This window comes from Mobula birostris, chromosome 30, assembly GCF_030028105.1.
Source record: "Mobula birostris isolate sMobBir1 chromosome 30, sMobBir1.hap1, whole genome shotgun sequence".
Lineage (NCBI taxonomy): Eukaryota > Metazoa > Chordata > Chondrichthyes > Myliobatiformes > Myliobatidae > Mobula > Mobula birostris.
Window position 1 is genome coordinate 39,890,622 of NC_092399.1, and position 15,753 is coordinate 39,906,374.

Here is a 15,753-nt window from a genome sequence, read left to right on the forward strand (position 1 = left end):
CCAGGTCGTTAATAAAAATCACGAAAGGTAGAGGTCCCAGAACCGATCCTTCTGGGACACCACTAGTCACAACCCTCCAATCCGAATCTACTCCCTCCACCACGACCCTCTGCTTTCTGCAGGCAAGCCAATTCTGAATCCACCCGACCAAAGTTCCCTGGTGCCTTCTGACTTTTTGAATAAGCCTACCATGTGGAACCTTGTCAAATGCCTTACTAAAATCCATATAGATCACATCCACTGCACTACCCTCATCTATATGCCTGGTCACCTCTTCAAAGAACTCTTATCAGGCTTGTTAGAGCATGATGCTGACTGTCCCTGTTCAGACCATGATCTCGAAATGCCCATAGATCCTATCTCTAAGAATCTTTTCCAACAGCTTTCCCACCACAGATGTAAGGCTCACTAGTCTATAATTATCCGTACTTTCCCTACTACCTTTTTTGAACAAGGGGACAACATTCACCTCTCTCCAATCCTCCAGTACCATTCCCGGGGACAATAAGGACATAAAGATCCTAGCCAGAGGCTCAGCAATCTCTTCCCTCGCCTCGTGGAGCAGCCTGGGGAATATTCCATTCAGGTCCCGGGGACTTATCTGTCCTATGTATTTTAAAAACTCCAACACCTCCTCTCCCTTAATACCAACATGCTCCAGAACATCAACCTCACTCATATTGTCCTCATCGTCATCAAGTTCCCTCTCATTGGTGAATACCAAAGAGATGTATTCATTTAGGACCTTGCTCACTTTCACAGCCTCCAGGTACATCTTCCCACCTTTATCTCTAATCGGTCCTACCTTCACTCCTGTCATCCTTTTGTTCTTCACATAATTGAAGAATGCCTTGGGGTTTTCCTTTACCCTACTTGCCAAGGCCTTCTCATGCCCCCTTCTTGCTCTTCTCAGCCCCTTCTTAAGTTCCTTTCTTGCTACCCTATATTCCTCAATAGACCCATCTGATCCTTGCTTCCTAAACCTCATGTGTGCTGCCTTCTTCCACCTGACTAGATTTTCCACCTCACTTGTCACCCATGGTTCCTTCATCCTACCATTTTATCTTCCTCACCGGGACAAATTTATCCCTAACATCCTGCAAGAGAACCCTAAACATTGACCATATGTCCATAGTACATTTCCCTGCAAAAACATCATCCCAATTCACACCTGCAACTTCTAGCCTTATAGCCTCATAATTTGCCCTTCCCCAATTAAAAATTTTTCTGTCCTCTCTGATTCTGTCCTTTTCCATGATAACGCTAAAGACCAGGGAGCGGTGGTCACTGTCCCCCAGATGCTCACCCACTGAAAGACCTGTGATCTGACCCAGTTCATTACCTAGTACTAGATCTAGTATGGTATTCCCCCGGTCAGCCTGTGACAGGAATCCATCCTGGACACACTTAACAAACTCTGCCTCATCTAAACCATTGGAACTAATCAGGTGCCAATCAATATTAGGGAAGTTAAAGTCACCCATGATAACAACCCTGTTATTTTTGCACCTTTCCAAAATCTGCCTGCCAATCTGTTCCTTGGTATCTCTGCTGCTACCAGGGGGCCTACAGAATACCCCCAATAGAGTAACTGCTTCCTTCCTGTTCCTGACTTCTACCCATACTGACTCAAAAGAGGATCCTGCTATGTTACCCACCCTTTCTGTAGCTGTAATAGTATCCCTGACCAATAATGTCACCCCTCCTCCCCTTTCTCCCTCGCTCTCTATCCCTTTTAAAGCACTGAAATCCAGGAATATCGAGAATCCATTCCTGCCCTGGTGCCAGCCAAGTCTCTGTAATCCATGTATGTATCCAAGCTCTCAGTTCATCACCTTTGTTCCTGATGTTTCTTGCATTGAAGTACACACACTTTCGCCCTTCTACTTTGCTACCTTTACACCCTTTATTCTGCTTCTCTTTCCTCAAAGCCTCTCTATATGTTAGATCTTGCTTTACTCCATGCACTTCTTCCACTGTTCTGTCACTCCGGGTCCCATCCCCATTGCAAATTATTTTAAACCCTCCCGAACCATGCTAGCAAGCCTACCTGCAAGGATATTGCTCCCCCTCGAGTTCAGGTGTAATCCATCCAATCTGTACAGGTCCCACCTTCCCCAGAAGAGATCCCAATGATCTAAAAATCTAAAACCCTGCTCCCTGCCACAACTCCTCAGCCACGCATTCTGCTGCCATCTCCTCTAATTCTTCCCATCACTATCACGTAACACCGGCAGCAATCCTGAGAACGCCACCCTTGAGCTCCTGTTCTTCAGCCTTCTGCCTAGTTCCCGAAACTCACACTTCAGGACCTCATCCCTCTTCCTGCCTATGTCGTTGGTCCCTACATGTAAGTTATATCACAGAGGCAAAAGTCATAAGGGTGCGGGACTGAAGGTGCTGTATTTAAATACATGCAATATTCAGAATAAAGTGGACGAGCTCATGGCGAAATTAGAGATTGGTCGGTTTGACGTTTTGGGCACCACTGAATCGTGGCTGAAAGAAGGCCATAGTTGGGAGTTTAACATCAAAGGATATTCTTTGTATCGAAGAGACAGGCAGGAAGGCATAGATTGTGGTGTGACTCTGTTAGTAAGAGATGGAATTACATACTTAGAAAGAGGTGACACAGGGTCAGAAAATGTTGAATCTTTGTGGGTGGAGTTAAGAAATTGCAAGGGTAAAAAAAAACATTATGGGAATCACATATAGGCCTCCAAGCAGTAGCCAAGATGTGGAGCTGAGATTGCAAAGGGAGCTGGAAAAGGCACGTAATAAGGGTAATGTCACAATTGTAATGGGGGTATTGGAAAAATCAGGTTAGTGTCAGATAAGAAGAGAGGGAATTTATTGAATGTCTACACGATGGGTTTTTAGACCAGCTTGTGCTTGAGCATACGCAGGAAAAGGCTATCTTAGATTGGGTATTCTGTAATAACCCAGATTTTATTAGTCAGCTTAACATAAAGGAACCCTTAGGAGGTAGTGATCATAATATATAAGAATTCGTACTGCAGTTTGAGAGGGAGAAGCGTAAGTCACATGTGACAATATCACAATGGAATAAAGGGAATTATAGAGGCATTAGAGAGGAACTTGTCCAGGTGGATTGGAGGGGTTACTGGCAGGAATGACGGCTGAACAGAGGTGAGTAAAATTCTTGGGATAGTTCACAAGGTGCAGGATAGATATAACCCACAGAAAAAGTTCTCAAATGGCAGGGCTAGGCAACCATGGCTGACAAGGGAAGTTGAGGACTGTATAAAAGTCAAGGAAAGGGTATATAATGTCGCAAAAGTGAGTGGTAAAAGGAACAATAGTGAACAAGGAACAAGCTTTTCATTGTATCTTGCTGCATGTGACAATAATATACTGATATCAAGCAGAGTAAATCCTCCTATAACACACATTCCTGGTTAGTATTTATTTATTTCAGTGCAAGTCAGACAGTACTAACACTCTCCGAAGAACTAACAGTACTAACAGTCTCCGAAGGTACAGTCTCTGAGGGTGTAGTTGGTTGGGCTGAAGAGCCTTGTTTCTGTCATTTCTCTTTGTTTTGCAATGCGTACAATCTGGAGGTGGGGGCCTCATTCATTCAGTGTAAACCTGTCATTGGTCCAATGTTACTACCTTGTTTGGATTGTTTATGAATCATTGATATTACCTCAGAAACCTGGTATTCAGTTGAGGTATTTATTTTTCTTAGTTAAGTCTGACCAAGGGCCAAATTAGCTGAATGTTGGAAAACACATGCAACTCCAGGCAGGAATAAGAATAATGCTGAGAAATAAGAAAGGCCAAAGAAAGTGCAGCTTGTCAGCAGCTGTCTCTCAATGTGGAGGACAGACTGTTCTCCAGATGTCCTAACTTCCAATGTGCTCAGATATCAATCAGGGACTGTGATGGACATGACCAGAACATTTAGCCCCACCCTTCATTTCTTTTTGTATTCTGCTACTTGAGCAAAAGAAGTTGTTCTGAAGTTGACACTGAATTAATTTCATTGGCTCTCCAATAGCTTCAGTGTTAACAGTGCTCCCTCCAGATAATATCAAGAGATGAGGGAGTTACTAGCTCTGATGCAGAACTGCCTTGGGTCATAGGTTTACAACCCTACATGTAATCAGGCATGAAGATTGTCTTGAAATCAAAATACCTGCAGATGATTAGAATCTGAAACTAAAATAGGAAAATGCTGCAACTTCTTATAAGAACTGGGAGAGTTAGTTTAAGCTGCAGGGAGTTGTTCTGGGGATGAATGGGTTGGACAAAGGGATTATCTCCCATAGGATGAGTCCAAAATTGTCCAGATGCTCCCAATACTTTAACCACTGGTTACTGAGGCAACGAGAACTTTGAGAAGGAAGGAGACCTCTGAGTGGCCACTGCACTGTTCCCACGTGGCCCGCACAAGAACAACATCCCTTTTGCTTGGCTCGTCGCAGCTTTTCAGACTTCACCATTGAATTAATGTATGGGATTCATAGTCAGAGGAAGGTGATGTAGCTGTGACCTGGATTGTTGACTTTGGGGGGACGGGTGTGGGCGGTTGTGACCTGAGCACTGTTTATCAGGGGAGAGGGAGGAGGGGCTGATGATGGTGGGTTTGGAAGAGCCATGTTGAGCTTCGTAGTGGTAACACAGAAATGTGGTCATTTGGAAGCAGGTAGTTTAACATGGGCGGTACCCAGGAAGGCTGTGGGTGTTAGATTGCGTTATCTCAAGAGGGACCCACACAGCAGCGCCCTCCTCCACGGTTACTGGGAAGGTCCAGGGTAGAAATCAGATTGGAGTTGCAAGGATTTTAATGGCAGGAACTTTCCAGTCATAACATGATCTGCTAATGGCGCTTCCCGTCCCATGATCCCCTCCCTTCTCCAGCCTTGTATCTCCTTTGCCAATCAACTTTCCAGCTCTCAGCTCTATCCCTCCACCTCCTGTCTTCTCCTATCATTTTGGATCTCCCCCTCCCCCTCCCACTTTCTAACCTCTTACTATCTCTTCTTTCAGTTAGTCCTGACAAAGGGTCTCGGCCAGAAACGTCGACTGTGCTTCTTCCTATGGATGCTGTCTGGCCTGCTGCCTTCCACCAGCATTTTGTGTGTGTTGCTTAAGAACACTCTATAGTGTTTTGCAGGATGGCAAAGAAACCAAAACTGTCAGTGAGTGAGCCAAAGAGGAAGAGTAGACTGACGATTTTTAAGTATCTGAGAGACAGTATTAGCGAGCTGGTAGGGTGGGAGTAGGGGCTGTAGATTTTGAGGGAATACCAATAGATTGTAGCCCAGAGGCCAAATGCATGGTTGTCAGAGGTGGAATGATGGGAACAGCGTGGAACTGTCAGAGAGTGTGAGGATGAAGTTACAGTAGCCCGAGGGCAGGCAAGCTGCTGGGAGATTTTATCAAGAGGATATTTGTAAATTCAAAGTGTGGTTATCCCTCAATTCAGCATTGGTCAGTGTTCAGGCACAGGGGAATGGGGCAGTGTGTTAATCACTAATGTGTGTCTGTTGACTGTCTCAGACAGGTGTTCCCTCAGGGGCTGCCAAGTGACTTCACCTTCCTTGCAACTCTGCTGCTGAAGAAGAAGACATTGAAGAAGAACTGGGACCTGGTCAAAATCACAGACCAGCGGGGCCTGACACAGGTACTGTCATCCTTCTAATGTTACAGGAGTTTTGTCTCCTCAGAGAGACCCTGCAGAGCTGGGCCGAATTACAGAAAGCTGGGGAAGTTGGGAGCAGGGCTGACTGCTATTGAGCTCCACAAACACAGTCAGACCTGTAAACTTTAGCAACTGCACTGGTAAATTATATGTCTCATTAAATTCGGCCTTGGAGCTGCTGGGAGCCAGAGCAAAGGCTGAGGGTTAGAAAAGGTCCACAGGACACTGTGCCAGGGCTGGGAGATCATCATCCTGGGACATTGGGAGGTGGAGGTACCCTGATGGAAGCTGGCCAATTGTTGTCCAAGGGTCTGAGGAGATGCAACAAGTAATTTAGTGTCTATTTCTGCTCAGTGCCTTCTCCTGCATCAGCCTGCACTGAGATATGGCATGTTCTTCCCATGTCCTGGCCAATGCTTAAACCAATTTGTATGTCCCTGTGTTCTGTCAGCACTGTAGGCAAAGAATGGTCATGTTATGATTGCTGACTACAGGAGGCTATGCACAACTTGGGGTGCCTTTACCACACCTCCAGAGTCTTTCACTGGCACTGATATGTCAGATCCAGGACCAGGAGTCCTTGGATGCAGAGCAGACGAGGCAGCTTCCGAGGAGAGAAAAGCAGACAGTTGTGGAAACTGGCCATTGAGTCGATAATGTCCAATGACTATCCAGAGGAAGTTCTGATGGAAATCTTTCACAACTGCTGTCTAATCAGTTGGATATCTTCACCACGCTGATACTGTGCTGATGCTCCTCTGTACTCCATGCCTGTCTCACGAGGAGAGGACTGTCAAGTTCAACAGCGAATACCTTTTGGTTAGACCACCACACATTTCTACTCTTTCTGTCTCCTGCCCCTCCAGTCTGACCATGTGTCGTACCTACTCTCTCCCTGAAGCAATGTTTGGAGCAGCAAGTATCCGACTGAAATTATGAACAATGGATCTTCGAGATTCACAGAGGACCCGAGCTCCACTGGAAAGGCCACCATTTATTGCCTGCCTCAAGAAGACGAGAGCGTACTGCCATCTTGAACCTCTGCAGTTCCTGGTGGTGGAAGTTTTCCCACGGTGAGGTGGGGAAAAGTTTCACTATTTCAACCTAGTGATGGTGAAATTTCCAAATCAAATGGTGCATGACTTGAAGGAAACTTGGGAGTGGTGGTGTCTGCATGTTCCTGATACCCTTGTCCTGAGGGTTTGGAGAGGAGTCAGGTTAGCAGGTCACTATTGTGCTTGAAGTGGATCAGGCTGCCACACTGATGTGTCCGTGATTGTGGGGATTCCTGATTGTTGCTATTATGTGCTCATTTAAGGAAGTGGAAAACTTTTCTCCACGCTCCTAACTTGAGCTGTGCCATTGGAGGGATGACTTTGGAGCATCAGTTACTCACTGTAGATTTCCAGTCATCGGTCTTAGTGAACTTATACAATGAGTTGTCTGATTAATACTGCTACGTCGACTCAGGCCTAGGGGGCCGGTGTTGGGCAAAATGGTTAATGGTAATGGCCAGAACATTGCTCTAACCATCTACCGTCCCCACTGTCAAAGTAACCAGTCTCCAGTCAGTTCTGTTCACTCGTGGCTGAAATACAGGATACAGCAAAGACTGTGGGCCCAGCCCCTGACTTGCACTCACAGAAGATAGAAAGTACACTCAGCAGCCACATTACTAGGTACACCTGCTTGGTCATGCAAGTATCTAATCAGCCAATCATGTGGTAGCAACTCAAGGGATAAAAGCATACAGACATGGTCAAGAGGTTCAGTTCTTGTTCAGACATCAGAACAACATCAGAATGGGGAAGAAATGTGTTGTAAGTGACTGTGACTGTGGAATGATGAGTTGTACCAGATGGGGTGGTTTGAGTATCTGATAAACTGCTGATCTCCTGGGATTTACATGCACCACAGTCTATAGTTTACAAAGAATGGTGCAAAAGAAATAAAACATCCAGTGAGTGGCATTTCTGTGGGCAATAATGTCTTGTTAATGAGAGCAGTCAGAGGAGGATGGCCAGACTTGTTCAAGCTGACAAGAAGATGGTAGGTCAAATAACCATGCATCAGGGACATCTAACAGTAAAATGTTCCTTTGTGTTAGTCATGGAGGGCTACATGGGAAGGAAAGGTTAGATTGACTAAATTGATTTTATAGATTAACTCTATAAAACTCTGGTTAGGCCACACTTGGAGTACTGTGTCCAGTTCTGGTCGCCTCACTATAGGAAGGATGTGGAAGCATTGGAAAGGGTACAGAGGAGATTTACCAGGATGCTGCCTGGTTTAGAGAGTATGCATTTTGATCAGAGATGAAGGGAGCTGGGGCTTTACTCTTTGGAGAGAAGGAGGATGAGAGGAGACATGATAGAGGTGTACAAGATAATAAGAGGAATAGATAGAGTGGACAGCCAGCGCCTCTTCCCCAGGGCACCACTGCTCAATACAAGAGGACATGGCTTTAAGGTAAGGGGTGGGAAGCTCAAGGGGGATATTAGAGGAAGGTTTTTTACTAAGAGAGTGGTTGGTGCGTGGAATGCACTGCCTGAGTCAGTGGTGGAGGCAGATACACTAGTGAAGTTTAAGAAACTACTAGACAGGTATATGGAGGAATTTAAGGTGGGGGGTTATATGGGAGGTAGGGTTTAAGGGTCGGCACAACATTGTGGCCAAAGGGCCTGTACTGTGCTGTACTATTCAACGTTCTATGTTCTATCACAACAGTGGTTTGCAAAAGAGCAACTCTGAATGAACAACAAGTTGAACCTTGAAGTGGATGGGCCAAAGCAGCAGTAGACCATGAACATATTGTACACCCAATGGCCACTGTTTTAGGTTCAGGAGGTACCTAATAGAATGGTCACTGAGTGTAGAAGAGTACAGCCCCTGATGTTGAGCCAACCGTTTAACCTACTCAAGGTCAACCTAATCTTTCCTTCCCATGTAGCCCTCCATGACTAACACAAAGGAGCATCTTACTGTTAGGTGTCCCTGATGTATCACTCTAAGAGAACTTGCATGCAGCGTAGGGATTCCTTCCTACAATGAGACAGGGTCTTGTTGGTGAGAACGTACTTGGAGAAAGAATGGAGAGAGTGCCATGAAGGTTCGACAGACTGGTCTCTGAGGAGAGTAGGACTTCCTCATTTGGAGAGGACAAGCCGACTTGCCCTGTATTAACCCATGTTTGAAGATTGTTTGAACTGGAGCTTACAAAATTCTAACATGGCTTGACAGATACTTCTTGGCAGGCTGGAGTGTCTGTAATGAAGGGTCTCCATGTGAGGACATAGAAAGAGATTCAAGACCGGCATGAGGAGAACTTTGTTCACTCAGATGTGATGGACCCTAGGAATCCACTCCCACAGAGATCTGTAGACAGCTCCCTGTCCACCTTTGATGCCATTTTCAATGAGTTATGTCTCTATTCGATTACACTCCTGAGTGCCCAAACATTCAAGGTGTAAGTTCTCCTCTGTTTTTAATTTCCATATATGGGTCTGTGGCAGGTGGAGCACTGAGGAACATGTGTAATTTTCACATTAGCTGTGTCACCAGGTGCCCACAGACCCAGGACTGGCATGTCCTGGTAGTGATGGGCACGTGGTGCTGGTGTGTTGGGAGGTCTTATGCGAAACTAAAGAAACTAGAAAGTAAATTGGGAGAGCAGTATTTCCTACCCAAAACCATGACATATCATGAAGTCTGCAGTCACTGGTGAGGAATCCCGTAGCTTCTCCCTCCCAGATGTACATTACTGTGTTCCTGGCCCCTCTCGGACCTCCTGGGAATCCTGCTGGAGCATTTGGGATGTGGGTGAGGAGATACGATTCTCTACCAACAGCCACACCAGGTTGTCACCTGAACAGCTTTAAATGTCCCCAGATGTTGGAGGCAAGAAATTCCTTGGCAGGGCTTTGTCATGTCCGAATCTTGAGCCATAACATCTGATTTTCACACACTGAGTGACTTGTTGGCTGTTCTAAAGGAGGGTTGTCCTCATGTGGCTATGGGACTGCAATGGCAGAGTCACTAGATGTCCTCCCCTTTGAAACAGTGATCCAACTGGCTTCAATCTTCACTGACCTTCTTCTTTGTTCCTTTTAGTTTTCAGTCCACATGGACGGGAGGGACAAAACGGTGGAGTACAAAGCCAAAGGTCGTTTCCAAGACTACGTGCGCTGGGTGTTCAGCGGTGAAAGCGTTGCTGCTCTATTTGATCAACGGTGGCACAAGTTGATAGTCGGTGTACAGGGCAATGTGGCCTCTCTCTACGTAGACTGCCGCCTGATCGAGATCAAGTCGGTGGAAGAGAGAGCCAGGATCAGCATTGAGGGGCAGGCAATAATGGGCAAGCTCACTGAGGACAACAGGCCAGCTGAGGTTAGTTCCATCTGTCCTACAACCCATCATATATGGTGCTTATCCTTCCCAGCACAGGGAACCATGGGAATCTCTTTTGTCCGTGTCCAGAGCCTACCACAAGAGCAATTCATTTGTGCATCATGGTGAAATACTTGCCAATAGCTAACACAGTAGTCAGGAGAAACCCTTCAATTCCAATAGATAATTCTAGGCCACTGAAGGGGGAGATGCTGATTGGGTTCCATTCCATGCCTTGTGAAAGGGAAAGATGCTGATTGGGTCCCATTCCACTCCCTGTGAAAGGCTGATTGGATCTCTTCCCACACCCTGTTGAAGGGGGAGATGCTGATTAGGTCCCATTCCACGTCCTGTTGAAGGGGAAGATGCTGATTGGCTCCCATCTCACATCTGCTCGGTATAGACTAAGACAGGGCCCTGCAAGTGGTTTCAGTCTGTCTGGACAACAGCAGGCGGAGGGGCAGGAGTCAGTCTGGTTCCCCTTAACCTGAATTCCACCTGGAATGGACAATATATTGGGAACACTTATGGTCAAATTGCCCCACCTGAATGGTAGTAATAACATTACTGAGGTGTGATGGAAGTGCCTGGTCCTCTCTATATGACAGGGTGGGTCTGCTAGCTGTGACCAGCTCTAGCCATCACTGCCCTATTCATGGTGTTGCTGGATTTTTGGAGACTGCACCTCTAGAAGCTGGGCAGCTACTAGTCAGACGTGGAGCTCACCTCTCTCTCTGTCCCACCTCTCTGCACAGGTTGATCTACAGGAGATGATTCTATTCTGTGATCCTCTCATGGCAGAGAAGGTGACATGCTGTGAGATTCCAGGTGTACGGGTAAGTGTCCACCTCTCTGCATTCTTTTGATCCCACCAGAATCCTAATGGCATTCCCTGACCCCAGAAACCTCTGCCATCTGAAATGCCACATGACTTTCTAAGGTCAGGATAATCACCAGCTGTTTCACAGTCTGCAAGGGAGTAAAAGACACCACCCTGTGGATTGTTCGGTGTCAGTGGTTGTCTGAGGCAAGCCGTCAATCACCCTGAGCTGTAGGAAGCCATTCAGCTGCCCTGATGCCAGGAGAAGAGTTACCTGGCTTCATCCCAGACATAAGAATCCTCAGTAGCTTCCCTACCACTGACATGAGACTTGCCAATCTATAGTTTCCAGGATTATCCCTGTTTCTCTTCTGGAATAATTGAACACCATTAGTCACTCACACTCCTCTGTGTTGTTGCCTGTAGCTCAAGAGGAAACAAAGATACTGGTCAAGGCATCCGCAATTTTTTCTCATGTCTCTTTCGATAAGCTCGTGCTCCTTCATCTTGGAGCTTAGGTCACCATGAGTGCCTGTAATGTGGTGAGGAACAGCCTCTCCACCAGCCTGTTCACCCTCATTGTTTGCCTTTTCCTCTTTGAACAATGATATCTTGTTTGCTTATTCATTCCCCAGGCAGGAGATACAAGTATTAACTCTTAACCTATCCTAGACTTCGTAATGGAAAACAACCCCAGTATTGTCAAGCTCTCCTTATTGCTAAACCTTTCCATCATTGGTAACATCTTCATAATCTTTGTCCCCCCTCCTGTGCAATCACATACTTCCTGACCAGAAATGTCCAGCTGTGTTTAACTGCAGCAACAGTTCTCGAAATACTCAGCAGGCCAGGTCTCTGACATTTCATCAGATATAAGAGTAGTCAGAGCAATACTGGAGGAACTCAGGCTTCAACAGTCCATAGACGCTGACTGACCTGCTGAGTTCCTCCAGCATTTTCTATGTGTTGCAACATCTACAGATCCTCATGTTTATAACAGTAGTCAGAGATCTGTTCGTTTTGAGATGCAGAAAAAGAGCAGAAGAGCGAATCAGAGAAAGAGGTGTGTGATAAGGAAGAGGAAGAAGTTAGATAGGATAGTAGAGGGATTACTGACTTCAGGATGGAGGAAAGAGGTGAATAATTGTCTGAAGATGACTGGCAAAGGGATTCAAGTTTATTGTCACATGCACAAATACATGTACTGTATGCACATGTGCAATGAGAAACTTATCTGCAGCAGATTCTCAGGCACAAGGCATCAGATTCAATGCATTCACAAGCAAAACATAAATTATGCAAAATTTTCCAAGAAAGAACACAGAAGAAAAGAAGTCCAGTGCAATGCAAAATTGGTCACAGTGTTACGATACTGAGGTAATTGATCAGACTGTGTTACGATACTGAAGTCAAGTCAAGTCACTTCTTATTGTAATTTTGACCATAACTGCTGGTACAGTACACAGTAAAAATGAGACAATGTTTTTCAGGACCATGGTGCTACATGAACAATACAAAAACTACACTGAACTACATAAAACAACACAAAACTACACTAGACTACAGACCTACCCAGGACTGCATAAAGTGCACAAAACAGTGCAGGCATTACAATAAATAATAAATAAGATAATATGCACAGTAGAAGGCAGTAGGTTGGTATTAGTCGAGGCTCTGGGTATTGAGCAGTCTGATGACTTGGGGGAAGAAGCTGTTACATAGTCTGGTCATGGCAGTCCGAGTACTTCGGTGCCTTTTGCCAGATGGCAGGAGGAAGAAGAGTTTGTATGAAGGGTGCATAGGGTCCTTCATAATGCGGTTTGCTTTACGGATGCAGCGTGTGGTGTAAATGTCTGTAACGAATTGACTTTATTTCTTACATTCTTCACATACATGAGGAGTAAATATCTTTACATTACGTCTCCGTCTAAATGTGCAATGTGCAATCATAGTAATTTATAATAAGTAGAACAGTCAATGTAATATAGAGTACACTCAAATCAGTGTGAGTTCATCAGTCTGATGGCCTGGTGGAAGAAGCTGTCCTGGAGCCTGTTGGTCCTGGCTTTTATGCTGCGGTACCTTTTCCCGGATGGTAACCGCTGGAACAGTTTGTGATTGAGGTGACTCAGGTCCCCAATGATCCTTCGGGCCCTTTTCACACACCTGTCCTTGTAAATGTCCTGAATTATGGGAAGTTCACAATTACAGATGTGCTGGGCTGTTCGCACCACTCTCTGCAGGGTTCTGTGATTAAGGGAGGTACAGTCATGGGTATACAGGGAGTAAAGGAGAGGACTCAGTACACAGCCCTGAGGGGCTCCTGTATTGAGAGTCAGAGGGGTGGAGGTGAGGGAGCCCACTCTTACCATCTGCTAGCGATCTGAGAGGAAGTCCAGGATTCAGCTGTAAAAGGCAGAGTCAAGACCGAGGACTCTGAGCTTCTTGTTGAGCCCGGATGGAACTGTGGTGTTAAATACTGAACTGTAGTCCAGGAACGGCATTCTCACATAAACATCCTTCTTCTCCAGATGTGTAAGGATGGTGTGTAGGGCAATGGCTATTGAGTCATCTGTCGATCAGTTGTGTCGGTAGGCAAATTGTAGGGGTTCCAGTGTGGGTGGTAGCAAGCTGCAGATGTAATCCTTGACCAGCCTCTCAAAGCATTTGCTTATTATTGAAGTGAGTGCGATGGGATGCCAGTTGTTCAGGCATGGTCTTTTTTTGGTATAGGGACAATGGTGAATAATTTGAAGCAGGAGGGAGCACGAAGCGCAGAATCAAATATCGCTGTGATGATTGTACGCTCTAGTATCAATTGTTTGGCGATAATAAAGTATAAAGTATAAAAGTACACTGGGAGAGGGAAAGATTAAAAATGTCAATAAACACACCTCTCCAGTTGTGCTGTGCACATGATTACTCGCCCTGGGATGCCGTATGGTCCCGCAGCCTTGTGACTGTCCACTCGTTAGAAACATCTGCGTACCTCAGCCTCAGAGATAACCTGGTTGCAGGTTGTAGCGGTGGCTTTCCTTGGAGGCTCAGAGTTAGCGACATCGACCCGAGCGTAAAAGCTCATCTGGGAGAGAGGGCACAATGTTGGCGGCACCACATTGTTTGGCTTTGAAGTCTGCAATGGTATGCAGTCCTCACCGCAAGTCATGTGCTATTCGTTGTGAATCTTAACTTAATCTTGTCCCTATATTGTTGTTTCGCAGCCTTGATAGCTTTGCGCAAATCATAGCTGCTTTTCTTGAGCTCTAGTTGATCGCCAGCGATGTAAGCTCGATGTTACACAGTAAGTGCTGCTCGCACGGTAGTTGTAAGACTGTGAAATTATAGTGAGGTATTGATAACACTGTGAAATTATAATGAAGTATTGATAAGATGTGCTATGATACTGAGGTATTGATGACTGTTATTATACTGAAGTATTGATAAGACTGTTACTATATTGAGGTATTGCTAAGACTGTTACTATACTGAGGTATTGATAAGACTGTCATATTATACTGAGGTATTGATAAGATTGTGCCAGTTTATTCAAGAACTGAATGGTTCATGGAAAGTAGCGTTTCTGAACCTGGTTGTGTGGGATTTCAGGCCTTACAAACCCCTGCTTGATGGTAGCTGTTGGAAGAAGGCATGGTGTGGACGGTTGACATCTTTGATGATGGATGTTGCCTTGTTGAGGTTGTACCTATTGTGGCTAGTACCAGTGGTTGGGAGGGGTGGGACCATGATGTATTGAGCAGTATCTGCAGATTTTTATGTTCCTGCATATTCAAATTGCCTTACCAGACAGGATGCAACCAGTCAGGATACTTTAAATAGTACTTCTGTTGTTTTTGAATCTGATAGTGAGAAGGATGTGTTGGATTTGGAGATTATGTTGTCCAGAGGTTCTTCAGAAGTTAAGAATGAAGCAAAAATCTTATGGTTACAGTTGTTTTATGACATGTTCATCACAGTACAGGTCAGACAGAGTGAGTAATTCTGTAAGTAAGTAAGTAAGTAACAAAGCAACTCGAGCATACTCTTTCCTTTTATACTGAACCAGTTTACATAAGAAACCATTAGCTGTTTCACTCCCAAAGGCACTGCCTGGTCCGCTAAGTGCTCCCAGCACCTTCTGTTTCCATTTTCCAGCATTCCATTTTTTGTTGATTATCCTCTGCCTTCCTCACAGTGCGCGGTGGACCTGCTACTGCCAAAGAGCAGGAGGAATGCGGAAGTGAAGAAGAGCAGGATACTAACTGGAGCTCTGCCTCAGCTACGCCAGGAGGTCGAAACCAAGTGCTTCTGTGTTAATGAGATGTCAATGATAAAGGTGAGTCAGACTAGTTCCCTGGCGGTATCACAGTTGGTGCTGCTGACTGAAGACGCATGTGTTCCCATCTGTTGCAACACCTCACACATAGCAGAAAACACACTCAGACGTAGACCATAAGGAGAGCATAGAAGAATACCTTATGGGAACATAACCTTTAGCCCACAATGTTGTGTCCAGCTAATTAAATTAGTAATCAAATGCCCAACTATACTAATCTCTTCTGCCTAGATAATGTCCAAATTCTTCCATTCTCTGCATATTGACGTACTTATCAAGGAACCTCTTAAATGCCTCAATTGTATGTGCTGTCTCCAGCACACCAGGTATGCATTTCAGGAACCCACCATTCTCTGTGTGAAAAACTTACCCCTGACATTCCCTCTGTACCTACTTCCAAGCACCTTAAAAATATCCCCCCTTGTGTTAGCCAGTTCAGCCCTGGGAAAAAGCCTCTGATTAACCACACGATCAATGCTTCGTATCATCTTATACATCTCTATCAGGTCGCCTCTCATCTTCCATTGCTCCAAGGAGAAAAGG

The 15,753-nt window shown here is 45.4% G+C and overlaps 1 protein-coding gene across 1 annotated transcript in view; it reads left to right on the forward strand.

Annotated features, from left to right (window-relative positions):
• col16a1 (collagen, type XVI, alpha 1) overlaps window positions 1-15,753 on the forward strand; it is a 401,818-nt gene that overhangs the window by 61,953 nt on the left and 324,112 nt on the right. Inside the window, exons 6-9 of the mRNA XM_072247276.1 lie at window positions 5,530-5,653; window positions 9,782-10,057; window positions 10,813-10,893; window positions 15,070-15,210. Of these exons, the coding sequence (XP_072103377.1) occupies window positions 5,530-5,653; window positions 9,782-10,057; window positions 10,813-10,893; window positions 15,070-15,210 (622 nt within the window). The remainder of the gene's footprint in view (window positions 1-5,529; window positions 5,654-9,781; window positions 10,058-10,812; window positions 10,894-15,069; window positions 15,211-15,753) is intronic.